Below are 22,231 nucleotides of genomic sequence, written 5' to 3'. Positions count from 1 at the left end.
GAGCACCGCTCACCTGTGGAGTGCCCCTCCCGGCGTCCTGGGCGGAGCCTTCGGGCATCATGGGCGGAGCTACCCCTCTGCCACCCCTGCGCGCTGGCTGGACGCAAGTATACGCCGACGTCATGACGCCAGGCTCTCTTCCGGCGTTTCCCGGCTTGTACGGTCCCGTGATCCACTTTTCGCGGGAAAACTGGTTGTTGCCGGCGACGTGGAGCAGAGTGTGGCGCTGAGATGGCGGTGAGCGCGCGGGTGCGGGGGTGCGCGGGTGGCCCTCGCAGTTCGCAAGTCAGAACCGCCTGAGGCGCCGGCGGTGCAGGGCTAGCGGCAGATGCTAGGGCGGCTCTGGTGCCGCCGCGCGCTTCTGCTCCTGCCCTCGCTGACTTCGTGACCTGCTCCCGCCCGCCCGCTCGGGATCGGTCGCTCGGATGAGGGTGGGGGCCCTGAGCTCTGGTTTGGAGCTGATTTCTTCTAGGGTGCAAGGCCAGAGGGCCCCGCACTGTTCGAGGCCGCCTGGTGATGCCGCCTGGGAGCGGAGAACTCCGAGGCCGAGCTCAGCCACGCGACCGCTATCTTTTATTTAATCCGCGCATGCTTGCTTGGCGCTGGCGATAGCACAAGACAGACAAGGCCCCGCGTCATCGTGCGCTTTTTATTGTGATACTTTCTGTCGTTTTGTCTTGTTTATTCTCTGATCCTTCCACCAGCCTGAGAGCATCCAGACCTCTTGTGTTTTGGTTGCTTTGTATCGCAGTACCTGGCAAAATACGGGTGCTCAGAGAGGTGGGAATGCTTGCTTACAGGGAGGAATAGAGATAAATAGCTACATAAGCAAGTCAGGTATCCTCAGTGACTTGTCATAGAGAAAACACGGAATTGTGAGTGACCAGATGTTTGAGGGAGTGATACTTGAGCTTGTTCCCGTGTGTCAAGCCAGTGGCTCAGTTCCGAGGAGAGCATTTCAGGTAGAGGGAACAGCAAGCGCAAAGTCTTGAGGCTGGAAGGGGTCTGATGTGGTGGTGGACGACGGTATAACTGGTGGGGAGGGCTCTGCACAAATATGGACCCTGCACACCAGAGGTTGCAGATTCACTGCCCCAGCCCCACCCTTCTTCATAGGCACATCGAAGCAATCAGTGAGTGCACAACTAAGTGAGGCGACAGTTGATGCTTTTCTCTCTCACTCTCTCTCTGCCCCCTCCCTCCCTCCCTCCTTCTCAAATCAATGGGAAAAAAAATGTTTTTAAAAAGGAAAGAAAACCAAGTTAGCCTCACCTTCTCTGTCTTCCCTTGTAGGAATCATCTGAGTCCTTCAGTATGGCCTCCAGCTCGGCCCACCGTAGGCAAAACAATGATCCTGTCACCTCCAGCCCTGGGAGAAGCTCTCGGCGCACAGATGCCCTGACCTCCAGCCCTGGCCGTGACCTTCCTCCCTTTGAGGATGAGTCTGAGGGACTACTAGGCACGGAGGGACCCCTGGAAGAGGAGGAAGAGGATGGAGAGGAACTTATTGGAGATGGCATGGAGAGGTACTTCTGGTCAAGGCCCAGCACTTAAATAGTTTTGTAGAGAGCCCATTGTTTGTTGGAGACCTTGCTTTGGATGCTGGGAAAGCAGACAAATCCAAGCATCTTGCCTTTGAGAACATCTTGATTCAGGGTCTGGGGGGAGACAGACAGGTTCACGGGGCCACAGTGTAGGTCCGTGTAACTTTCTGTATCTAAGACTGCACCCTAAGGCCAAGGTAAGCCCCAACTCCATATGTGTGCCCCAGAGGATGCGAAGGGTCTCATCCTGTTGGACCATATAGAGGATGTCAACTGGGAAGAACAGGAAGCAGGCAGCTGTTTTTCTACAACTTAAAAGAAACTGTGTGTGTGTTGGGGGGGGTACTGACTAACCAAGATTTAGATTCAATTTAGCAAACATTTACTGTGTCTATTCTGTACCAGATCTAATCTGTATCAGACATTTTCCTACTTATTAGCAAGCATGTAAACATGTATTAAAGGTTATCGAGTTTGCCTGACTAGGCAGTGGTGCAGTGGATGGAGCATCTGTCTGGAATGCTGAGGACCAAGGGTTGAAACTCTGAGGTTGCTGACTTGAGCTCAGGTTCATCCGACTTGAGCCCAAGGTTGCTGGCTTGAGCAAGAGAGGGGTCGCTGACTTGGCTGGAGCGCCCCCCCCCCCATTAAGGCACTGATGAGAAAGTAATAAATGAACAAAAGGTACCACAAGTATGAGTTGATGGCTTCTCATCTCTCTCTCTCTCTTCCTGTCTGTCTGTCCCTCTCTCTCTTCTCTCTCTCTCTCGCTTAAGAAAACAAAAAGGTTTCAAGGCTTAATGCTAAGACAGTGGAGTGAGAAGCAAGGTTAGGTAGGTCTGTTGCCTCATGTCGTATGCACAGCGGGGACTTGGTAGATTCATCAGTAGTAGAATTACGTGAATGCCCAGGAGCCTCACGAAGCGTTTCCTTTTGGGGCTTTCTTTCCTGGGACTCAGGGTTCCAGAATTGGTGTGTGACAAGACAGTATAGGCTGTCCCGCAGTCCACAGGAAGTGCCCTCTGTGAGCCATCCCGCACTGTCAAGGACACTGGGCCATTCAGCCTTTCCCTTGAGCGCTGTCGTTTCTGACAGACTGGGTGTGCAGTACCTGCCAGACTGGAGGGAATGAGAGATGTAGAGACAGCCCTGGGAAGGTGCCCTGTCGCATTGTTAAAGCAGTACACCTGTCTCTGGCTTTTATGTCTGGCATCAACAGTATGGGATTACTTGTTTTGAGGATGTAGCTTGATGGAGTAAAAACAAGAAAAACCCAAATAGTAGCAGTTCCCCTAATCACCACTTATCTCAAAAAAGGGAGAATTCAAAAGGATTATCTTGGGGAAGCAGGATGGTATCAGGAGACAAACTTTGCAATTTGTGATTGGACTGTATTTTAACACCCAGCTCTGCTGAACAACCATTGGCAAAAGTCGTATCATCACCTAATGCTCAGTTTCCTCATCTTTTGGATGGAGCAGTGATGTCTGTTTTCCAGAATTGCAGGAAGGAGAGCAGGGCTTGCTCTCCAGGGATAGATGACATGTGGAAAATGAGTCCTTGCCTGATCAGGCTGTGGGGCAGTGGAGCACTGACCTGGAATGCTAGGGACCCAGATTTGGAACCCTGAGGTGACCAGCTTGAGTTCCGGCTCCTCTGGCTTGAGTGTGGGCTCACCATCTTGAGCATGGAGTTTCCAGCTTGAACTTGGGGTCATTGGCATGATCCCAAGGTCACTAACCTGAGCAAGGGGTCATAGCTCAGTTGGAGTGCTGCCCCTCCCCCACCCAGTCAAGGCGCATATGAGAAGCAATCAGTGAACAACTAAAGCACAACTACAAGTTGATGCTTCTTATCTCTCTCCCTTCCTCTCTCTCTCTCTTTCTCTCTCTCTCTCTAAAAAAAAGTTCTTGATCTTGAAGAAGCTGGGAGGCTTGAGCCAGTGGGCAGACATATCAGGGAGGCTGGTTTGATGTGATTAGAAGACCTTTCCAGGACTTGAAGGGGCTTGAGGCAGCATTGTCTGAGGGAGAATTCCTGTTCTGTGGGGGAGCTGAGGTTAGCCTGCTGAAAGGCCTTTCTGTGTGAAGTTTTTACAGTTCCTGCAATTGCTCTTTCTCATTGGGTGCTAAAAGACTTCCGGGAGCCCCTCCCCCTTTAAGTCTTCATTTCAGTGACATTAAGTATGTTTACATTGTTGTGTAATGATCACCGCCATCCCCAGAATTTTCTTATCTTACCAAACTGAATCTTCCGTTGTCTTTTTTGTGACTGGCTTATTTCACTGAGCATAGTGTCCTCAAGTACGTCTGTGTTGTAGTGTGCATCAGACGTTCCTTCCTTTTGGAGACTGCGTAATGGCTCTGGCCTGGAGACTTTTCAGGCCTGGCCAAGCAAGGGCTACTGGGCCTTCTAGAGCAGGCCCGGTTCCAGGGTGCCATTTGGGGTTTATTTGTTTGTTTTTGTGAGACAGACACACAGACAGGTTGGAAGGAAGAGTGATGAGAAACATCAATTCTTTGTTTTGGCATCTTGGTTGCTCATTGACTGCTTTCTCATATGTGCCTTGACCGGGGGGCTCCAGCAGAGCGAGTGACCCCATGCTTAAGCTGGCAACCCCGTGCTCAAGCCAGCAATCTTGGGGTTTCAAACCTGGGTCTTCAGCATCCCAGGCTAATGCTCTATCTGCTGCGCCACCGCCTGGTCAGGCGCATTTGGGGTTTTTGTTTTTGTTTTTGATACTAACAGTCCATTTGTGGGTCTCAGGGACTACCGTGCCATCCCGGAGCTGGACACCTACGAGGCTGAGGGATTGGCCTTGGACGACGAGGATGTAGAGGAGCTAACTGCCAGTCAGAGGGAGGCAGCGGAGCGGGCCATGCGGCAGCGGGATCGTGAGGCCAGCCGGGGCCTGGGCCGCATGCGCCGTGGACTCTTGTATGGTAGGTTGGGGTGTCTGCAACCCTGAGGGGATTAGTCCTGCTTCCAGAGCCTCGGGGAGATGAGATTGAGTGCTGGGCAAGACTTCACTCCAGGGTACCCCTTTCATCCCCAGACAGCGATGAGGAGGAGGAGGATCGCCCCACCCGGAAGCGCCGCCAGGTGGAGCGGGCCACAGAGGATAGTGAGGAAGAGGAGGAAATGATCGAGAGCATTGAGAACCTGGAGGATCTGAAGGGCCACTCTGTGCGTGAGTGGGTGAGCATGGCAGGCCCCCGGCTGGAGATCCACCACCGCTTCAAGAACTTCCTGCGCACCCATGTGGACGGCCATGGCCACAATGTCTTCAAAGAGCGCATTAGCGACATGTGCAAAGGTTCGGCTTCTGTCCTCCCAGCCTCTGCTCACTGTGGTCCACTCGGCAGAGCTCTCTTACAGAAAGTTATCACTTTGACCCTGTAATGGCACATTAAATAGAGATGTGAAGTGTAGGGAACATTGACTAACTTGTCTTTTGCTGGCCCGGAGTTAGGATAGGGTGCCCACGATGTCCATCTTTTAGACAAATGAGAAAGTGTTGTGAGTCTGTACTAGGACACTCCAGGCGACTGTCCAGGGAACACATCTGTGCCACAGAAGTGTACTTTAACATGTTTAAAAGTTGGCAGGTTTTATGTAAAAAGCTGGATTACTACTTGGATCAGAAAGTAGCGGCAGATTTCCGTGATAGGAATTATTTTAAAAGGAGGCATGCGATTCTTGGTTTCCTGCTGTCCCCTCCACTTCCTTGGTCCTGTGTTTGACGCGGTTTATTCCGTGGTTTCCCTCCGGGCCCTTACAGCCATTTCAGATTGCAGCCCTGCTACATTAGCCACTCTGTGTGTTCTGCAGTGACTTCGTACTTGGGGTGACATCCTCATTTTACAGACTGGGAAGTTGAGGCTCAGGATGTATCACCTAATCTCAAGTCACAGAAGCAAGAGCTGGAATCTTTAGCTCGAAGCCAAGGGCGTGGATGGGCAGGCTCTCCTCCCACAGGGAGATGGAAGTCGCCCCCTTTGGCTTGGGGCTCAGTTTTGTTTCCACCTCTAGAGAACCGTGAGAGCCTCGTGGTGAACTACGAGGACCTGGCGGCCAGGGAGCACGTGCTGGCGTACTTCCTGCCGGAGGCCCCGGCGGAGCTGCTGCAGATCTTCGACGAGGCTGCTCTGGAGGTGGTGCTGGCCATGTACCCCAAGTACGACCGCATCACCAGCCACATCCACGTGCGCATCTCCCACCTTCCTCTGGTGGAGGAGCTGCGCTCTCTGAGGTGAGCTGAGTGAGCACAGAGCAGGGGCCCAAGGGGCTGGGCCTAGCACCCTGTGGCTCAGGCAGCATTAGAGAGCTTTGCCAGGGCAGTGGTTTGGGCTGGCAGCTGCAGGTAAGGAGAGCCCTCAGCCATGAGTTCTGGCTTGCACAGGGGTGGGGTGCAGTGGATCTGGTGGCGCTGGGCCCCAGGTTTTAGGGCTCATGTTGAAACACTTACTTGCGGTCCTTACCTCTCCAGAAGGCGTGGGTCAAGCATTGGGGCCTCAGGCCTCTAACGTGCCTTCTCACCTCCACAGGCAGCTGCACCTGAACCAGCTGATTCGTACCAGTGGGGTGGTAACCAGCTGCACAGGCGTCCTGCCCCAGCTCAGCATGGTCAAGTATAACTGCAACAAGTGTAACTTTGTGCTGGGGCCCTTCTCTCAGTCCCAGAACCAGGAGGTGAAGCCCGGCTCCTGTCCTGAGTGCCAGTCGACTGGCCCCTTTGAGGTCAACATGGAGGAGGTGAGCAAGCAGTGCTGGCTCCTGGAATGCAGGCCCGCCTGGGAAACCAGATGGGCAGCTGAGGGCAGCGAGGGCATTGTGTGCTGGCCACACCGCAGGGTAAACCACATCTGTCTGGCCACCTGTTCGGTTTTGCCCACGTGGTGTTTTCAAAAGTTCAAGCCAATATTTAAAAATTGGATGATTTTGTTTAAAACATCAAAGTTTATGGCTCCTCTTAAAAAATGGGAAGATCTGGCTAAACTGGGCCCGCTTCTTGCCCAGTGGCACCCTCACCAGGGCACATGTTTTCTAGTCGTCACTCATGGGGTGCCTGCAGTCCCACTGAGCCTTCCTCTCGCAGTCTGCTACCTGCTTCTCTGGGCCTTTGGTTGGGGGCCCTGGGTTGTAAGCCACCTTAGACAGTACTGTGCCGTAGCCAGAAAATGCTGCTGAAAGCCCCTGGGCCTATGACTGCGGGCACATTAAATACACCTCTGCTCTTGAACAGCTTCATCTGTGAAGTAACGGTACCTGCAGTGGATCGCAGACCGTTGTGACCGCTGCCCTGCGCATTGCTCTAACTGCTGCTCTGTGCTTCTGAGCCGCGGCCTACGTGGAGCCGCCTGGCCAGACAATGCTTGTGATAGCCGACAGCCAGACACTGGCCTGTTTAGAAGTTCGAGTACCCCTTGCATGCTGAGAGAGACCCGTGAGCCCAGGCTTCTGCCCTGTCTAGCTCCCCTCGCAAATGTCTCCTGCATAGAAGCAGCTGAGGCTCCTAGGGAACTTGAGAAAGTGACTAACAGAGGATTAATAATTACAGCTGAAATATCTAGAGAACTTCCTAGGTACCAGGTGAAACATGTAGTCTTCATACCCTATACGGCAGGTGCTAGTGCCCTGTTTGCCAGTGAAGAAATTGACTGGGGTCACTGAGCAGAGTGCTTCTAATCAGAGCATGAGGTCAGTCGTTCTGACCCAGAGTGTACTCTTTCTAAACTGCTGCATTATGTGGTCTCTTCTAGACAATAGGTGGAGTAAGACATTAAATTACCCGGCACATTGTTGGCACATGATACTTCATAATCAGCCCATGCTAATTTGTTACTTGGGCATCGGTTTAAGTGCTTTGATGTATGACTTAATTTAGTCTTCACTAGGAGGATGCATTTGGCAGTCTTAGCATCCCTATTCTACAGACAAGGTGCAAAGGCAGTCACTTGCCCAAGACCACACAGTGTAAACGATAGAACCAAGGTCTGAACCTAGGCAGCTTGGCTCCGTATACTTCTATGGCATGTAACAGGTGCTTGACCACCCGGGGGGGGGAGGTGTCAGGAGTGGGGACCTTCCACTGAGGTGCTGGTCACAGTGAGCTCACTCCCTGCTCTCTTTGGCTCTGTTTCCCAGTCAATAGATGGGAATAACAACAGTGCCTACGCCCTCCCGGGACTGCAGTCAAGGACAGATGATATAATTCCGTGCTGGGAGGAGGGCAAGGTTTGCTTCATGGGGATGGGTCCCGTGACCGTGTGTTTGTTCCTCACAGACCGTCTATCAGAACTACCAGCGCATCCGCATTCAGGAGAGTCCAGGCAAAGTGGCGGCCGGCCGGCTGCCCCGCTCCAAGGACGCCATTCTCCTCGCTGACCTGGTGGACAGCTGCAAGCCAGGAGATGAGATAGTATGTGGCCAGGAACAGGCTGGGAGGGAACTGGGTTGCCAAGGAGATTTGTGTGTTTGTTGCATGCTAGGGAGGAGTCAATGGTGGCTGGGCAGTGGGCTGAGATGAGCTCCTGAGTGACCCTTGTACTGGACCTGCTGTCCGGAACACTGCGTGAGGGACTGGTTGGGCTTTGGTTTTGTCGAGTTTCTCATCTTGGTGTCTGGCCTAGAGGACTCGAAGGAGAAGCCTGGGTGAAGCCAGGTGGAGGTAGGCCCAGCTTCCGTTTGCCTCTGGGGCTAACCCCCAACCATGTGATCTCCCTTTTCTCCAGGAGCTGACTGGCATCTACCACAACAACTACGACGGCTCCCTCAACACCGCCAATGGCTTTCCCGTCTTTGCCACCGTCATCTTAGCCAACCATGTGGCCAAGAAGGACAACAAGGTTGCCATGGGGGAACTGACTGATGAAGATGTGAAGATGATCACCAGCCTCTCCAAGGACCAGCAGATTGGAGAGAAGGCAGGTGGAAGTCCTGGGGGCTGTCACGCTCTGCAGGGAGCCTGGGGGCTCGCTGACCAAGCCCTGGCTACGGCTCCAGGCAGCCCAAAACCTTAGTCATTGGGTTAGTTTGTAAGCAGGGAGAGAGACACAGGAAGGAAGAGAGGTGAGAAGCATCAATTCATAGTTGTTCATTGATTGCTTTCTCATATGTGCCTTGACGAGGGGGTCCTCTAGCTGAGCCAGTGACCCCTTGCTCAAGCTGGTGACCTTGGACTTCAAGCTGGCGACCTCTGGCCTCAAGCCAGCAGCCAGGGGGTCATATCTATGATCCAGCGTTCAATCCGGCAACCTCGGGGTTTTGAGCCTGGGCCCTCAGTGTCCCAGGCCCATACTCTATCCCCTGTGACACCTCTTGGTCAAGCTGAAATCTTAGTCTTGTTTCCCAGGTGTTAGAAACTTGTTTTATTCCCAGGGGCAGCTCAGTAAACTTGCCTTGATAGGAGTCCCCACACTCCAGGGGTTGGGCGTAAAGGGTGGCATCAGGGACTAGCCTGAGCCTGCGGCCCCACCCAGCTAAGACAGGGTTGTAAGGATTCATCAAGTCGTGTGGAGCACGGGCTTGAAGCTGAAATGGAGGCAGAGCAGTAGCAGTAGCTCATCTCATGCAGTGTCCCCTGAAGTCAGACTCCTGCCCAGCCCTCTCCAGGAAGAGTGCTGCCGCAGTGAGGTTGTGGTTTTTATGGAGATGTTTTACTGAAGGCTAGGAAGAAGGAATGACATTGCAGACGTACAGATAACAAGTAGGGTGTTAAATGTTTGTTCATATAAGTCCTCTGCCATTTTACCTGCTCAGGCATCACCCGCTGCCAGGTCGTAAGTGTTCTCAAACGCACAGTTCTCTTAAATTTTTCCCTTCTTTGCTCTCTCTGCTTTGGCATTCCACTTCCTGTTCAGTTGTTAATGCAGAAAAGTTTGGCTGCCTCTTTGGCCTCTGCTCTTTTCCTAAAGAGCCAGGTCTTCAGTTGAGGTGAATCAGTTCTGGTTCTTGTGGCTACTTAGCAAATGGGATCCTTCCCTTTGTCATCTGTAAGCGGTCAGAGGCCAGAGCAGGTCTGATGGGCTCACCCTGCCTAGGCCACCTTTCTTAGTCCGCCAGGGTTTGGGGCACCCATAGGAGTCCCAGATGTTGCACCAGCTTGGAAGGACAGGAACTCCAATTCTGCCAACGTGCTCAGTCCTGGAATCCTTCTAGGGCTGTGTTCTTGGATCTTGGTGGGAAGTCAGACGTGCTCCTTGCCTACATGGGGCTCATGTTTGATCAGGATTTGAATTTGGGCAAAATAAGTCTCTAATTCCAAATCCTTCCTTCATTTATTTAATGGAATACTTCTACATAGAGAAGTTGCTCTTTATTAAGTAGATTGACTAACCCTAGTGGAACTTGTACAGGTAAAGCAAGATGTTTAATTATTTCCCTTAATCAGTTTTCAAAGTAATGAATTGGTTAGAAATGACGCAGGGTTTGCTTCGTGAGGGGACCCACTGAGTGTCATCATGAAAGCTGTAGGCTTTAATGTAACTGAGGCTTTGGCACAGTGGTTATTGGAGGCTCCTCTTGTATATTTCCTGCTCCAGACCTGGAGTCAGCTATTTCTCCACAGCCGTATTCTTTCCGTCTAGTAGAAAAGAGCATCAGACATGTTAGCCTCTGCATGCACTAGGCCTGGACCACTGTGAGCCACTAGTGCTAACAGTGCTAACAGCCTCTGCTTAGAGTAGGTTCTGGAGTAAATTTCAGGACCAAAGAAAGAACCAGAAAAGGTTTAACGTTCTGCAAACATGACCTCCACTCCTAACATATAAAATAGTGGCAGGAGGCATTTCTGGTACCAGAAGATCCTGTTTCCAGAAGGACCTGCTGGTCTCATTGTCCCTAGCTGTGGGGAAAAGTGGCAATACACGGAATAGACTGCCGACTGCCACCCCCAGCCCCAGTTCCCAGAGTTGGGTTTCCCCATCTTCACACTTCCAAGGCAGACACGGGGAATAACTTCCACTTGGCTGGAGACGGAGGCAAAGAGCTGGATGCAGTGCTGTGGGGTGGTTCTCCCTCAGCATTTCCAGTGCTGATTTCATGTCAGAGCCCCCTGCCCCACCCCAGACCCAGCTGTTCAGTCTGACCTGTGCGGATGCAGTGCCTCAGAGAGGAAAGGTTGGGAACAGTGAAGGCACAGCCATGGCCCAGGTGGAGGTGGAGCTGGCTCCCATCAGCAAGAGGTGTCTCTCATTTCATCTTTGATAGCAGCAGGTTGCATTCTCTCCCTCTCCCTCCTTTCCTCCCTCACCCTGTTTCCTTCTCTCCCTCCCTCTCTCTCCTTTCCTCCCTCTCTCCCTCTCTCTCATCTCTTTCCCTCTCTCTCTCTCTCTCTCTCTCTCACACACACACACACACACACATACATACACACAAGCACACACATGCACAGAGAAATGGAGAATGTTTCAGTGACTCCCCAGTTGAAATGACCTGAATTCCTGGTGGGTACGTCTCCCAGACCCTCTGTATTTATTAGACTGAACGGCACTGAAATACAGTGTCTGTGTATTACATTGTGTGCTCATCGCTCCCAGTTTAGTCTCTTCTGTCTCCATATCTTTGACCCGCTTTGCCCTCTCTGATCTCCCGTCCCCCTTCCCCCTGGTAACCGCCATGCTGTTGTCGGTGTCACTGCTTTTTCCTACCGTCATTCATTTAATGATGATTCAGAACAAAGAAAATATCAGTTATATGGGGGTTTTATCTGGTATAAAGGGCACAAGAAACACCAACAGAAAATATTTTTACAGCTCCAAAATACATTACTTGCAAATATTTGCAAAGTTCATTTTTATGAGATTCATGTAATTCTGTACTTGATATGACAGTTTAGAGATGGAAAATTAAAAGAGCTTTTTTTTAATTAGAAAGACAACAGTACATATTAGCCATTGCTAAAGGTATTCAGTAAGAAAGTGGATATATTTTTATTCCCAGCTCATTGTCACGTGCAGCCTCTATTCTGTCTCATTCTGCTTCACTGTCTCTAGTATGCTTATCTCCTGCGCTTCTGCATTTTTCCTCCTCTGTCTGTATCTCTGCCATGGCTTCTGCTGTCATTTCTCATATTCTGCTTTTCTGGGACTTTGCCGTGGCTGCTTTCTTACTTCCCTTTGCTCCGACTCCCCCTGTAGCCCCTGCCTCTGCCCTGGCTCCTCCCGCCCCACTCATTTCTCTCAGATCCTCTCTTTGGGCTGTGGTTTATGGGTTCTGGACTTTCCGTCAAAATCAGAATGGCTCCATTTGGTAGTCTCCCTAGAATGTTCTTATTTTAGAAATCTGTGCTCTCTTTTTTTGTTTGTTTTTAATTTTTTATTAATTTTAATTTATTTTGTTCACATGGATTCAAGTGTCCCACCAAATATAACTAACTCCCTCCCCACCCACCCCCATGTCATGTTGTCCCTTATATCCCCCTTGCCCCCTGCCCCTAAACACCCTCCCCCTTCTAGGATTTGCTGTCCTGCTATCTATATCTCTATTATATAAATTATATATTATATAATTATATATATATATAATTTCACGAATCTCTTTACCTTCTCTGATCCCTTCACCTCATCCCCCTTCCCTCTGAACACTGTTCCTTTGGTCTCTGTGATTCCGCCTCTGCCTCTATTCTGTTCCTCAGTTCACTTTGTCCATTAGATTCCACATATAAGTGAGCTCATATGATATTTCTCTTTCTCTGCCCAGCTTATTTCACTTAGCATGATAGTCTCCAGGTCCATCCATGCTGTCGCAAAAGGAAAGATTTCCTTCTTTTTCATGGCTGTATAGTATTCCATTGGGTGTATGTACCACAGCTTTTAAATCCACTTATCCACTGGCGGACACTTAGGGCTGTTTCCAGATCTTGGCTATTGTAAACAATGCTGCCATAAACATGGGGGTGCATATCTTCTTTTGAATCAGTGATTTGGTGTTCTTAGGATACATTCCTAAAAGTGGGATAGCTGGGTCAAAAGGTAATTCCATTTTTAATTTTTTAAAATTTACTTATTGATTTTTAGCAAGAGAGGAAGGGAGAGACAGACAGAGACAGGAACATCAATCTGTTCCCGCATGTGTCCTCACCAGGGATCCAACCAGCAACCTCTGAGCTTGAGGATGAGGCTCCAACCAACCGAGCCATCTGGCCAGGGCCATTTTTAATTTTTTAAGGAAATCCCATATACTGCTCCACAGTGGCTGCACAAGTCTGCATTCCCACCAGCAAATGCAGGAGGATTCCCTTTTCTCCACACCCTTGTCAGCACTTCCTATGTGTTGTTTTGTTAATGAGTGCCATTCTGACAGGTGTGAGGTGGTATCTCATTATGGTTTTAATTTGCATCTCTCTAATGATTAGTGATGTTGTACATTTTTTCATATGCCTATGGGCCATCTGTGTGTCCTCTTTGGAGAAGTATCTATTCGGTTCCCTTGCTTGGATTGTTTACCTTCCTGGTGTTGAGTTTTAGAAGTTCTTTATAAATTTTTGTTATTAACCCCTTATCAGACATTGGCTAGTATGTTCTCCCATTGTGTGGATTGTCTTTTTATTTTGTTAATACTGTCTTTTCCTTTGCAAAAGCTTTTTAGCTTGATATGGTCCCATTTGCTCATCCTGTCCTTTATTTCATTTGCCCGTGGAGATAAATCAGCAAAGATATTGCTATGAGAGATGTCGGAGAATTTACTTCCTGTTTTCTTCCAAGATGTTTATGGTTTCACGACTTACATTTAAGTCTTTTATCCATTTTGAGTTTATTTTATTGTATGGTGTAAGTTGTTGGTCTAGTTTTATATGTGCCTGTCCAATTTTCCCAACACCATTTTGTTAAAGAGACTACTCCATTGTATGCTCATACCTCCTTTGTCAAATATCAATTGACTATAAAGGCATGGGTTTATTTCTGGGTTTTCTGTTCTGTTCCATTGATCTGTATGCCTGTTCTTATGCCAGTACCAGGCTGTTTTGGGTACAATGGCCTTGTAGTATAACTTGGTATCAGGAAGTGTGACACCTCCCCCTTTATTCTTCTTTTTCCAGATTGCTGAGGTTAGTCGTGGTCTTCTTTGGTTCCGTATAAATTTTTGGAATATTTGTTCTATAACTTTGAAGAATGCCATTGGTATTTTAATAGAAATTGCATTGAATTTGTAGATTGCTTTGGGTAGTATAGACAATTTAATTATTTTTGTTCTTCCTCTCCATTAACACGGTATATGCTTCCACTTGTTTGTATCCTCCTTGATTTCTTTTATCAATGTTTTATATTTCTCTAAGTACGCTCGGAGTACAAGTGTTTTACCTCCTTGGTGAAATTTATTGCTAGGTATTTAATTTTTTTGTTGTTGTTTCAATAGTGAAGGGGATTGTTTCCTTAATTTTGTTTTTAGGTAGTTGTCAGTATATAAAAATGCCACTGATTCTGAATATTAATTTGATGTCCTGCCACCTTGCCAAATTTATTAGGTCTAGTAGTTTTTTGATTGAGACTTTACGGTTTTCTTTGTACAGTATCATATCATCAGCAAATAATGATACTTTTACTTCTTTTCCAATTTGGATGCTTTTTATTTCTTCTTGTCTGATTGCTGTGGCTAGGACTTCCAGAACTATGTTGAATAAGAGTGGTGAAAGGGGGCACCCCTGCCTTGTTCCTGATCTTAAGGGGATTGCTCTTAATTTTTGCCCATTGAATATGATGTTGGCTGTGGGTTTATCATAGATAGCCTTTATCATGTTGAGGTATGTTCCCTGTATTCCCACTTTGCTGAGAGTTTTAATCATAAACGGGTGCTGGGTTTTATCAAATGCTTTTTCTGCATCTATTGATAGTATCATGTGATTTTCCTCCTTCCTTTTGTTTATGTGATGAATCACATTGATTGATTTGCAAATATTGTACCAGCCTTGCCTTCCCAGAATAAAACCCACTTGATCATGATGTATGATTTTTTTCATGTATTGCTGGATTTGGTTTGCTAATATTTTTTGAGAATTTTAGCATCTAGGTTCATCAGGGATATTGGCCTATAGTTTTTTTTCTTTGTATTGTCTTTACCTGGTTTTGGAATGAGGATTATGCTTACCCATAAAAGGAGTTTGGAAGTCTTCCCTCCTCTTGAATTTTTTAAAATAGTTTGAGAAGGATAGAAGTTAGTTCTTCTTTGAATATTTGGTAAAATTCACCTGTGAAGCCATCTGGTCCGGGACTTTTGTTTGTTGGGAGGTTTTTTGTTTTTTGGGGTTTTTTTTTTGTATTTTTCTGAAGTTGGAAACAGGGAGGCAGTCAGACAGACTCCCGCATGCGCTCGACCGGATCCACCCGGCATGCCCACCAGGGGGCGATGCTCTGCCCATCTGGGACTTCGCTGTGTTGCGACCAGAGCCATTCTAGCACCTGAGGCAGAGGCCACAGAGCCATCCTCAGCGCCCGGTCCAACTTTGCTCCAGTGGAGCCTCGGCTACAGGAGAGGAAGAGAGAGAGAGGAAGGAGAGGGGGAGGGGTGGAGAAGCAGATGGGCGCTTCTCCTGTGTGCCCTGGCCAGGAATCAAACCCGGGACTCCTGCATGCCAGGCCGACGCTCTACCACTGAGCCAACCAGCCAGGGCCAGTGTTTCTATTTTTTGATTTCTAGTTTCATGCCATTGTGGTCAGAGAAGATGTTTGATATGATTTCAATCTTCTTAAATTTATTGAGAATCGTTTTGTGTCCTAACACACTTGAAAAGAATGAATGTTCTGCTGCTTTGGGATGAAAGGTTCTGAGGATATCTATTAAATCCATTTTATTTGGTGTGTCATTTAAGGCTGCTGTTTCTTTGTTAATTTTTTGTCTGGAGAATCAATCCCTTGATATTAGTAGGGTATTAAAGTCCCCTACTATTATAGTATTGCTGTTGATCTTGCCCTTTATTTCCTTTAAAATCTTCTTTAGCCTGACCAGGCAGTGGCGCGGTGGATAGAGCATCAGATTGGGATGCAGAAGACCCAGGTTCAAGACACATGAAATTGGCTAAGGATTTCCCCATCTTGGAGATGAGCTAGAGAAAGCAGCCATTAGATCTGAGAGCAATGTAAACAAACTCTGGAGTTTTGATTTGTTTGTTGCGTTCTGTTTTATATCCCACATATGAGTGAAATCCTGTGGTTCTTCACTTTCCTGTGTGACTTACTTTGCTTAGCATGATATTCTCCATGTCCTTCCATATGGTCACAAATGGCAGTATTTCATTTTATGGCTGAGTCGTATTTCATTGTGCGTATACCACATCTACGCACCCCCCCCCCTTTTTAATTTATTGACTTTGGAGAGAGAGTAAAACCTCACTTATTTAATGCATTCATTGCTTGATTCTTGTATGTCCCCTGACCAGGGATCGAACCTGCAACCTTGGTGTATCAGCACGACACTAACCACCTGAGCTGCCCAGCCCGGGCCTACCACATCTTATTGAAGGACACGGGTCGTTTCCCTGCCAGACCTGGCTTTGTATTATAGTTCTTCATCAGAGCTTAGCCAGGAGCTAGACACTTGTATAAATGCCTCACAGAGAGCTCACAAACACCTGTGAGTTGGGTAGTGTTATCTGATTTCCATTTTTGAAAACAGGCTTAGGTAAGCCACAGAGCCCATGTGGGGGGTCTTCCTGCTGTCAGAACCATTTCTGTCTCCTTTCTGCTCTTGGTCTGCAGCCTTGAGTAGTCTTTCCTGAACTAGGACAACATAAAAGGTACCTGACCAGTTCTTTTAAGCTTTAAAGTTCTTTGAGTCACAGAAAGTCAACTAATAACAAGGCCCAGAGTCAGAGGGCAGGGCCTAATGCCTAGGCCTAGTGGAATTGAAGCAGCTCTGGAAGTGGGTGCTGTGGGGCAGAGATTGCCCCATCCCTGAGACTGGAACAGATAAGTTATCTGCCCAGACTTGAGGGCAGAGGTCCTGTTCCCATGGCTCTCTCCCTCCCTTCCTCAGATCTTTGCCAGTATTGCCCCGTCCATCTACGGGCATGAAGACATCAAGAGAGGCCTGGCGCTCGCTCTGTTTGGAGGGGAGCCCAAAAACCCAGGTAAGCAGCCTCCACAGGGAATGTAGTAGGAACCAGGTTTACGTGTCAGACAAGGCAGGGTTCTGGATTTAAAGCACGTTAAGCTGTGACGAGACAGTGTGTGGCTCGGTCATGCTGGGGAGAACAGAGCCCATGGGCATGGTGTCTTAGGCATCATGGTGTCCCGAGCTCTACCACTGCCTTCCTTTCTGATGAGCAAATTCACCTTTGCTTTACTTTTTAAAGATAATTTTACCTTTTAAAAACTTGTTTTAACTTAAAAATAATACACAAGTTTGTATTATGTTCTCTTTTTAAATTGTTAAAAGTCATAAAAAAGCCAAAGTCCTAGTACCCTTCCAGTGGGCCACCTCTGGTCAGTGTGGTGTTCGACTTTGTGTGGCTGTTCATAGACTTACACGCATTCTTGGAAAACACAGAATTTTACAAAGCATACGTGTTTCTAGTTACTGATTGTGTGTAAGTGGCTACGCATAAAATATCCAGCTTATTTTTCTCAAGTAACACATTTTGGGTATACTTTGGTATTAGTGCATACAGAGCAAGTTTGTGCTTTCAAGTTACTGTATCATGGTCCATATGGCATGGTGTATTGAGTTACCCTTCTAGTTGGAGAACACTTAAATTGCTTCCAGCTTTTTAGATTCATGAAGAACATATTTATACATATCTTATGCACCCATTTTTTTTTGGTTCATTGCTCAGAAGTGGGATTGCTTGTCCTAGGGTATTAAATCCCTTTCTGTAGAGACTATTCCTTTGCCATTCATAACAGACTAAGAAACTGGACGTAAGCATATACCCCACACCTCCCTTTCGTCCCCACCCACTATGATCCCATCCTTAATTTCCTCCAGGCGGTAAGCACAAGGTGCGAGGTGACATCAATGTGCTCCTGTGTGGAGATCCTGGTACAGCCAAGTCTCAGTTCCTCAAGTATATTGAGAAAGTGTCTAGCCGTGCCATCTTTACCACCGGCCAGGGGGCTTCAGCTGTGGGCCTCACGGCATATGTCCAGCGGCACCCCGTCAGCCGGGAGTGGACCTTAGAAGCTGGAGCCCTAGTTCTGGCTGACCGAGGAGTATGTCTCATCGATGAATTTGACAAGGTGGGTCCTGTACCTTGTAGTTGATGGGATTCAGGGTGTGTTGACTTAGCCTTCAGTGGGGGACAACTGCGGCATTTGGGGGAGAATCATGCACTTGACTCTTACAGATGAATGACCAGGACAGAACCAGCATCCATGAAGCCATGGAACAGCAGAGCATCTCCATCTCAAAGGCCGGCATCGTCACCTCCCTGCAGGCTCGCTGCACTGTTATTGCTGCTGCCAACCCCATAGGTACAGCAGGCCGACAGCTGGCAGGGCTTGGGGCCTGCCAAAGGGGACAAGACCCCGAGAGACCTGCCTTTGGGAGTCGGACCCATAGCGCCCCTCGTCCAGTCACAGATTTGAGTTAGGAGTGAAGCAGCAGGTGGTGATTCTTGCAATGTGTCCCGTGAAAGCGGAAGGGACCCCTGGTTTCTGTTGAGCTGTGTTCTCAGAACCACGCAGGGCCGTTCTTCTCAAAAGACCTGAGATAAGACTCTAGTTCGTTGTCTCAATGGGGGTGGCGTTGGTTGTTGATCCTAGCCAGCAGGTGCTTTGATCCTTGCCTGTCTGGTGGGTTGTCCCTGCTAGGAGGCAGGGGTGCTTTCTCTCGACGCTACTTCAGGCCATTACTTGGGGAAGGCCCTTTTCTGTCTCTTGTCTGGAATGCCTCAGCTGGCACTGAGTCTCCATCCCCTTCCAATTCCTTTGCCAAAGTTCCTGGCCCCTCTGGCCTGAAGCAGCTTGGTGTTAGAGAAAACTTTCTGTGGGTCAAGAAGAAAGACGGGGGAGGACCTGAGCCCTAATAGAGAGGTGTCTTTGTGTTGCAGGGGGCCGCTACGACCCCTCACTGACCTTCTCAGAAAACGTGGACCTCACGGAGCCCATCATTTCCCGCTTCGACATCCTGTGCGTGGTGAGGGACACAGTGGACCCAGTCCAGGTACCAGACCCGCGTTGGGTTCCGTGCATACATTCTGGGGACCTCTGGTCTGACTACTGGGGCCTAGTGTGTGCCTTCCTGCCTTCCTTCCTTCCTGCCTGCCTTCCTTCCTGCCTGCCTTCCTTCCTGCCTGCCTTCCTGCCTGCCTTCCTGCCTGCCTTCCTGCCTTCCTGCCTGCCTTCCTGCCCGCCTTCCCGCCTTCCCGCCTTCCTGCCTTCCTGCCTTCCTGCCTTAAAGATGCCAGAGCTTTGAACTTGTTCCTTTTCCTTCCTGGAATGCTGCTCTGTGGGATTATCAGATAACAGAGGAACTATCACAGCCTTTGCTAGAGGAGTCTCCTTGGGACCTCGTCCATCATCCTGTTTCTCTGCTTAGCACATGTAACTTTCTAGAGTTAATTTTAACTCTAAAACTGTGTGTCTTCTCAGCCTCACTGGGAGGTGAGCTCCATGAGGCTAGATGCCGGGAGCTACCTGGCCCGAGGTAGGCTTGGGATGTGAGTGTCGAGAGAACACCCTTCTGAAGCACATCAGCTTGCCTGCGTCTAGCTAGCTGACTCCCTCCCGGCCAGGCCATGGGACTCCACCTGCAACCTGCCTGATTCCGTCTTGTCTTAGGATGAAATGCTGGCCCGTTTCGTGGTCGGCAGCCACATCAGACACCACCCCGGCAACAAGGAGGAGGAGAGGCTGGGCAGCACCCAGGAGCCCACCGTGCCCAACACGTACGGTGTGGAGCCCTTGCCGCAGGAGGTCCTGAAGAAGTACATCATCTATGCCAAGGAGAAGGTGCACCCAAAGCTCAATCAGATGGACCAGGACAAGGTGGCCAAGATGTATAGTGACCTGAGGAAAGAGTCCATGGTGCGGAGCCGGAGGGCCGGGCGGGGTGGTGGTGGTGGGGCCGGAAGTAGGCAGCAGCTTTCTCATCCTGCTGTCAGTTAATTCAACAAGTGCCAAAGGAGGAACACCTTATAAAAGGAACTTACATATCTGATACCTGAAGTATTTTGTTTTAGATGGCACTTAAATATGCATGCATTTATCTCTGCATATAGGGCCAAGATCTTTTGATGGCCACTGATTAAGTTCCATGTTAACTTTACATTAATCTCACCCAAATGAACAGGTGCTCTGAACTAGTTTCTATTCTTTCATAGTGGGGGGTGAGGATTTATAGGCAGCTTGCAAGTAGTTAGAATGCAGAATTCTTATTAATTGGTCCTTCTCATCCACCTAGTCGAGCAGCAACTTTTTCCCTTTTTTGTTTTGTTTTTAACCATTTAACTTCATCAAGCCTTCTCAGAGCATTAGTTTTCGTAGAAACAGCTTATTTTCTCATTTGTACTGCATTGGACTTTGCAGTACTTAGTATAGGACAGTAACAAGAACAGTTGGCCACAAGGGTGACAGACTCTGGGGTGTGTTTAAACTGGTGACAGCAGAGTGTGTAGGTGTGACAGTGACAGGGCGTAGGGTACGCACCGACAGGGCACTTCAGGAAAGAATAGAAAGTGTGAGCCTAACTGGTGGCTCTGCTGAGCTCTTCAGCCATAGGGTGCTTAGACGTGCCCTCCGGGTTCAGGGCACTGGCATTGCCGCTCTCATTCTCCCTGCCTCTCTCCTGCCTAAGGCCTGATGCCGTCTTCCTCTGCAGGCGACAGGCAGCATCCCCATCACGGTGCGGCACATTGAGTCCATGATCCGCATGGCAGAGGCCCATGCGCGCATCCACCTGCGAGACTATGTGATAGAGGACGATGTCAACATGGCTATCCGTGTGATGCTGGAGAGCTTCATCGACACCCAGAAGTTCAGTGTCATGCGCAGCATGCGGAAGGTGGGTGTCAGCTCAGGCGGGGGTTTCTGGAGCTAAGAGTGAGCTTGGCATAGGAGGCTACACATGACCTCTTGAGACGCTGGCCCGGATGCTGCGTGCCGCAGAGCTCCCTGACCTGGCTGCTCTTGCTGGTGGTGGGAGCATGGCAGGAGTGCAATGACCACGTCCTGTAGTGTCTTTTGAGTGTCTTGTCAGGGAGGGATGGTGATGTTTGCTCTTCTCTCTTGCAGACCTTTGCCCGCTACCTTTCATTCCGGAGAGATAACAATGAGCTGTTGCTCTTCATACTGAAGCAGTTAGTGGCAGAGCAGGTGACTTACCAACGCAATCGCTTTGGGGCCCAGCAGGACACTATTGAAGTGCCGGAGAAGGACTTGGTAGACAAGGTATGAGCAGAGTGCAGGGTTGACCGCCTGGGACTTGCTAGTCATTTTTGGTGTCGAAAAGTCCTTGCTCTGTCAGTGAGTAGGCAGGCCTTGGATGAGAGCCATTTATTGAGTGTTTATGATGTGCTGGGCACTGTTACATGCACTTAAAATCTTGACAGCAGTGAGAAGAGAGAAGTCCTGTTACTGTCATCCCATCCTACAGGGGCGATATCACAGGGCAACTGCGTAGCTCGCCTGAGTTCACAGACAGTTGACAGAGCTGCAATGGCAAGCCTGTGTCCAGCTCCAGATCTTCACGCATCCAGCATCTGCCCTGGTGGACTTCCCTATAATGGAGATGGGAGCCCTGCCCAGCCTGTAGTGAATGAGCTTAGGGAGTGAACTGAACCCAAGGCTATGTGGACTTGGCCATTCTGAAGTCCATTCCCACGGCTTACTTGACCTTTTCCTTCTTTTAGGCCCGTCAGATCAACATCCACAACCTCTCTGCCTTTTATGATAGTGAGCTCTTTCGGATGAACAAGTTCAGCCGTGACCTGAAGCAGAAAATGATCCTCCAGCAGTTCTGAGCCTCCACAGCAGCTTCCTCCTTCTGGCTTGAAAGTTATTCCAGTGCTTGCTTCACTTCGTGCTTCAGGAACAGAGTGTGGTGGGGCCAAGGCTGGCAGCCGAACCCTCTGTGCCCCCCTCCCCACGTCTGCTGGGCTGGGGATGGGGCTCGGCTGGCTGGTTGCTATTCATTTCTCAGGCTCCTTCTCTGCTTCTCTCACCATCTTGGGTGGGCATGCTTTGCCAATATTTTTTTTTCAACTGCCCGGTAACCCATTTACAGGAGGTGGGCCTCCACTTCATCCTGGATGAGGTCTGGTGTGTTCAAGGTATATACATAGTCTTTTAGGTGACTTGGCATAAGAGTACTGGAGTTCTGTGTCTTGGCTGCTTCAGCCATTTTGACTGATAGTAAGTTCACGGTATCGGTAGTGTTTTTCTGAACTCTGTCCTGCAGGCATGTATTTAGGGTTCTGTGAGTGGAGAAATCACGTGAGCAGAAAAGAGCACAGCCCTTCTACTCTGTCATGTCACAGCTTGGTTTCCAGAGGGAGGAAGGCTCAGAGGACTTGATATGGTAATAAGGACTACCGCTTACCCTTGTTAGTCCTTCTCTTACCTAATTTCCCCATTGTCTCATTGTTGATACATTCAGTTTCTGTTGTTTAAATTAAAATCTAAATACTGGTGTCTGTTGGTCTCACTTGTCTCTTAATACCGTAAGGCAGGCTGTCCTGGATCTCCCTTGAAGGCTCTTCCCGCCTCTGCCTGAGATGTTCTGCAGGAGGGAGGGGAGGCGACAGGAGCTGTTCT

At 49.1% G+C, this 22,231-nt stretch overlaps 1 protein-coding gene across 1 annotated transcript; it reads left to right on the top strand.

The window, feature by feature from the left end:
* The first annotated feature begins 119 nt into the window (after positions 1-119).
* On the top strand, positions 120-22,110 carry MCM2 (minichromosome maintenance complex component 2). The gene is made up of 16 exons (XM_066246935.1): positions 120-237; positions 1,294-1,526; positions 4,311-4,486; positions 4,600-4,860; positions 5,577-5,796; positions 6,092-6,299; positions 7,831-7,965; positions 8,279-8,470; positions 16,515-16,608; positions 17,466-17,716; positions 17,824-17,950; positions 18,529-18,641; positions 19,259-19,504; positions 20,298-20,480; positions 20,711-20,866; positions 21,328-22,110. The coding sequence occupies exons 1-16, from the start codon at positions 232-234 to the stop codon at positions 21,436-21,438; spliced, it is 2,712 nt and encodes a 903-aa protein (XP_066103032.1). The 5' UTR covers positions 120-231; the 3' UTR covers positions 21,439-22,110.
* The last annotated feature ends 121 nt before the right edge of the window (positions 22,111-22,231 follow it).

Source organism: Saccopteryx bilineata, chromosome 11 (assembly GCF_036850765.1).
Source record: "Saccopteryx bilineata isolate mSacBil1 chromosome 11, mSacBil1_pri_phased_curated, whole genome shotgun sequence".
NCBI lineage: Eukaryota > Metazoa > Chordata > Mammalia > Chiroptera > Emballonuridae > Saccopteryx > Saccopteryx bilineata.
Note: the sequence above shows the minus strand (reverse complement) of the source record. Positions and strands in the feature narration are given on the sequence as shown.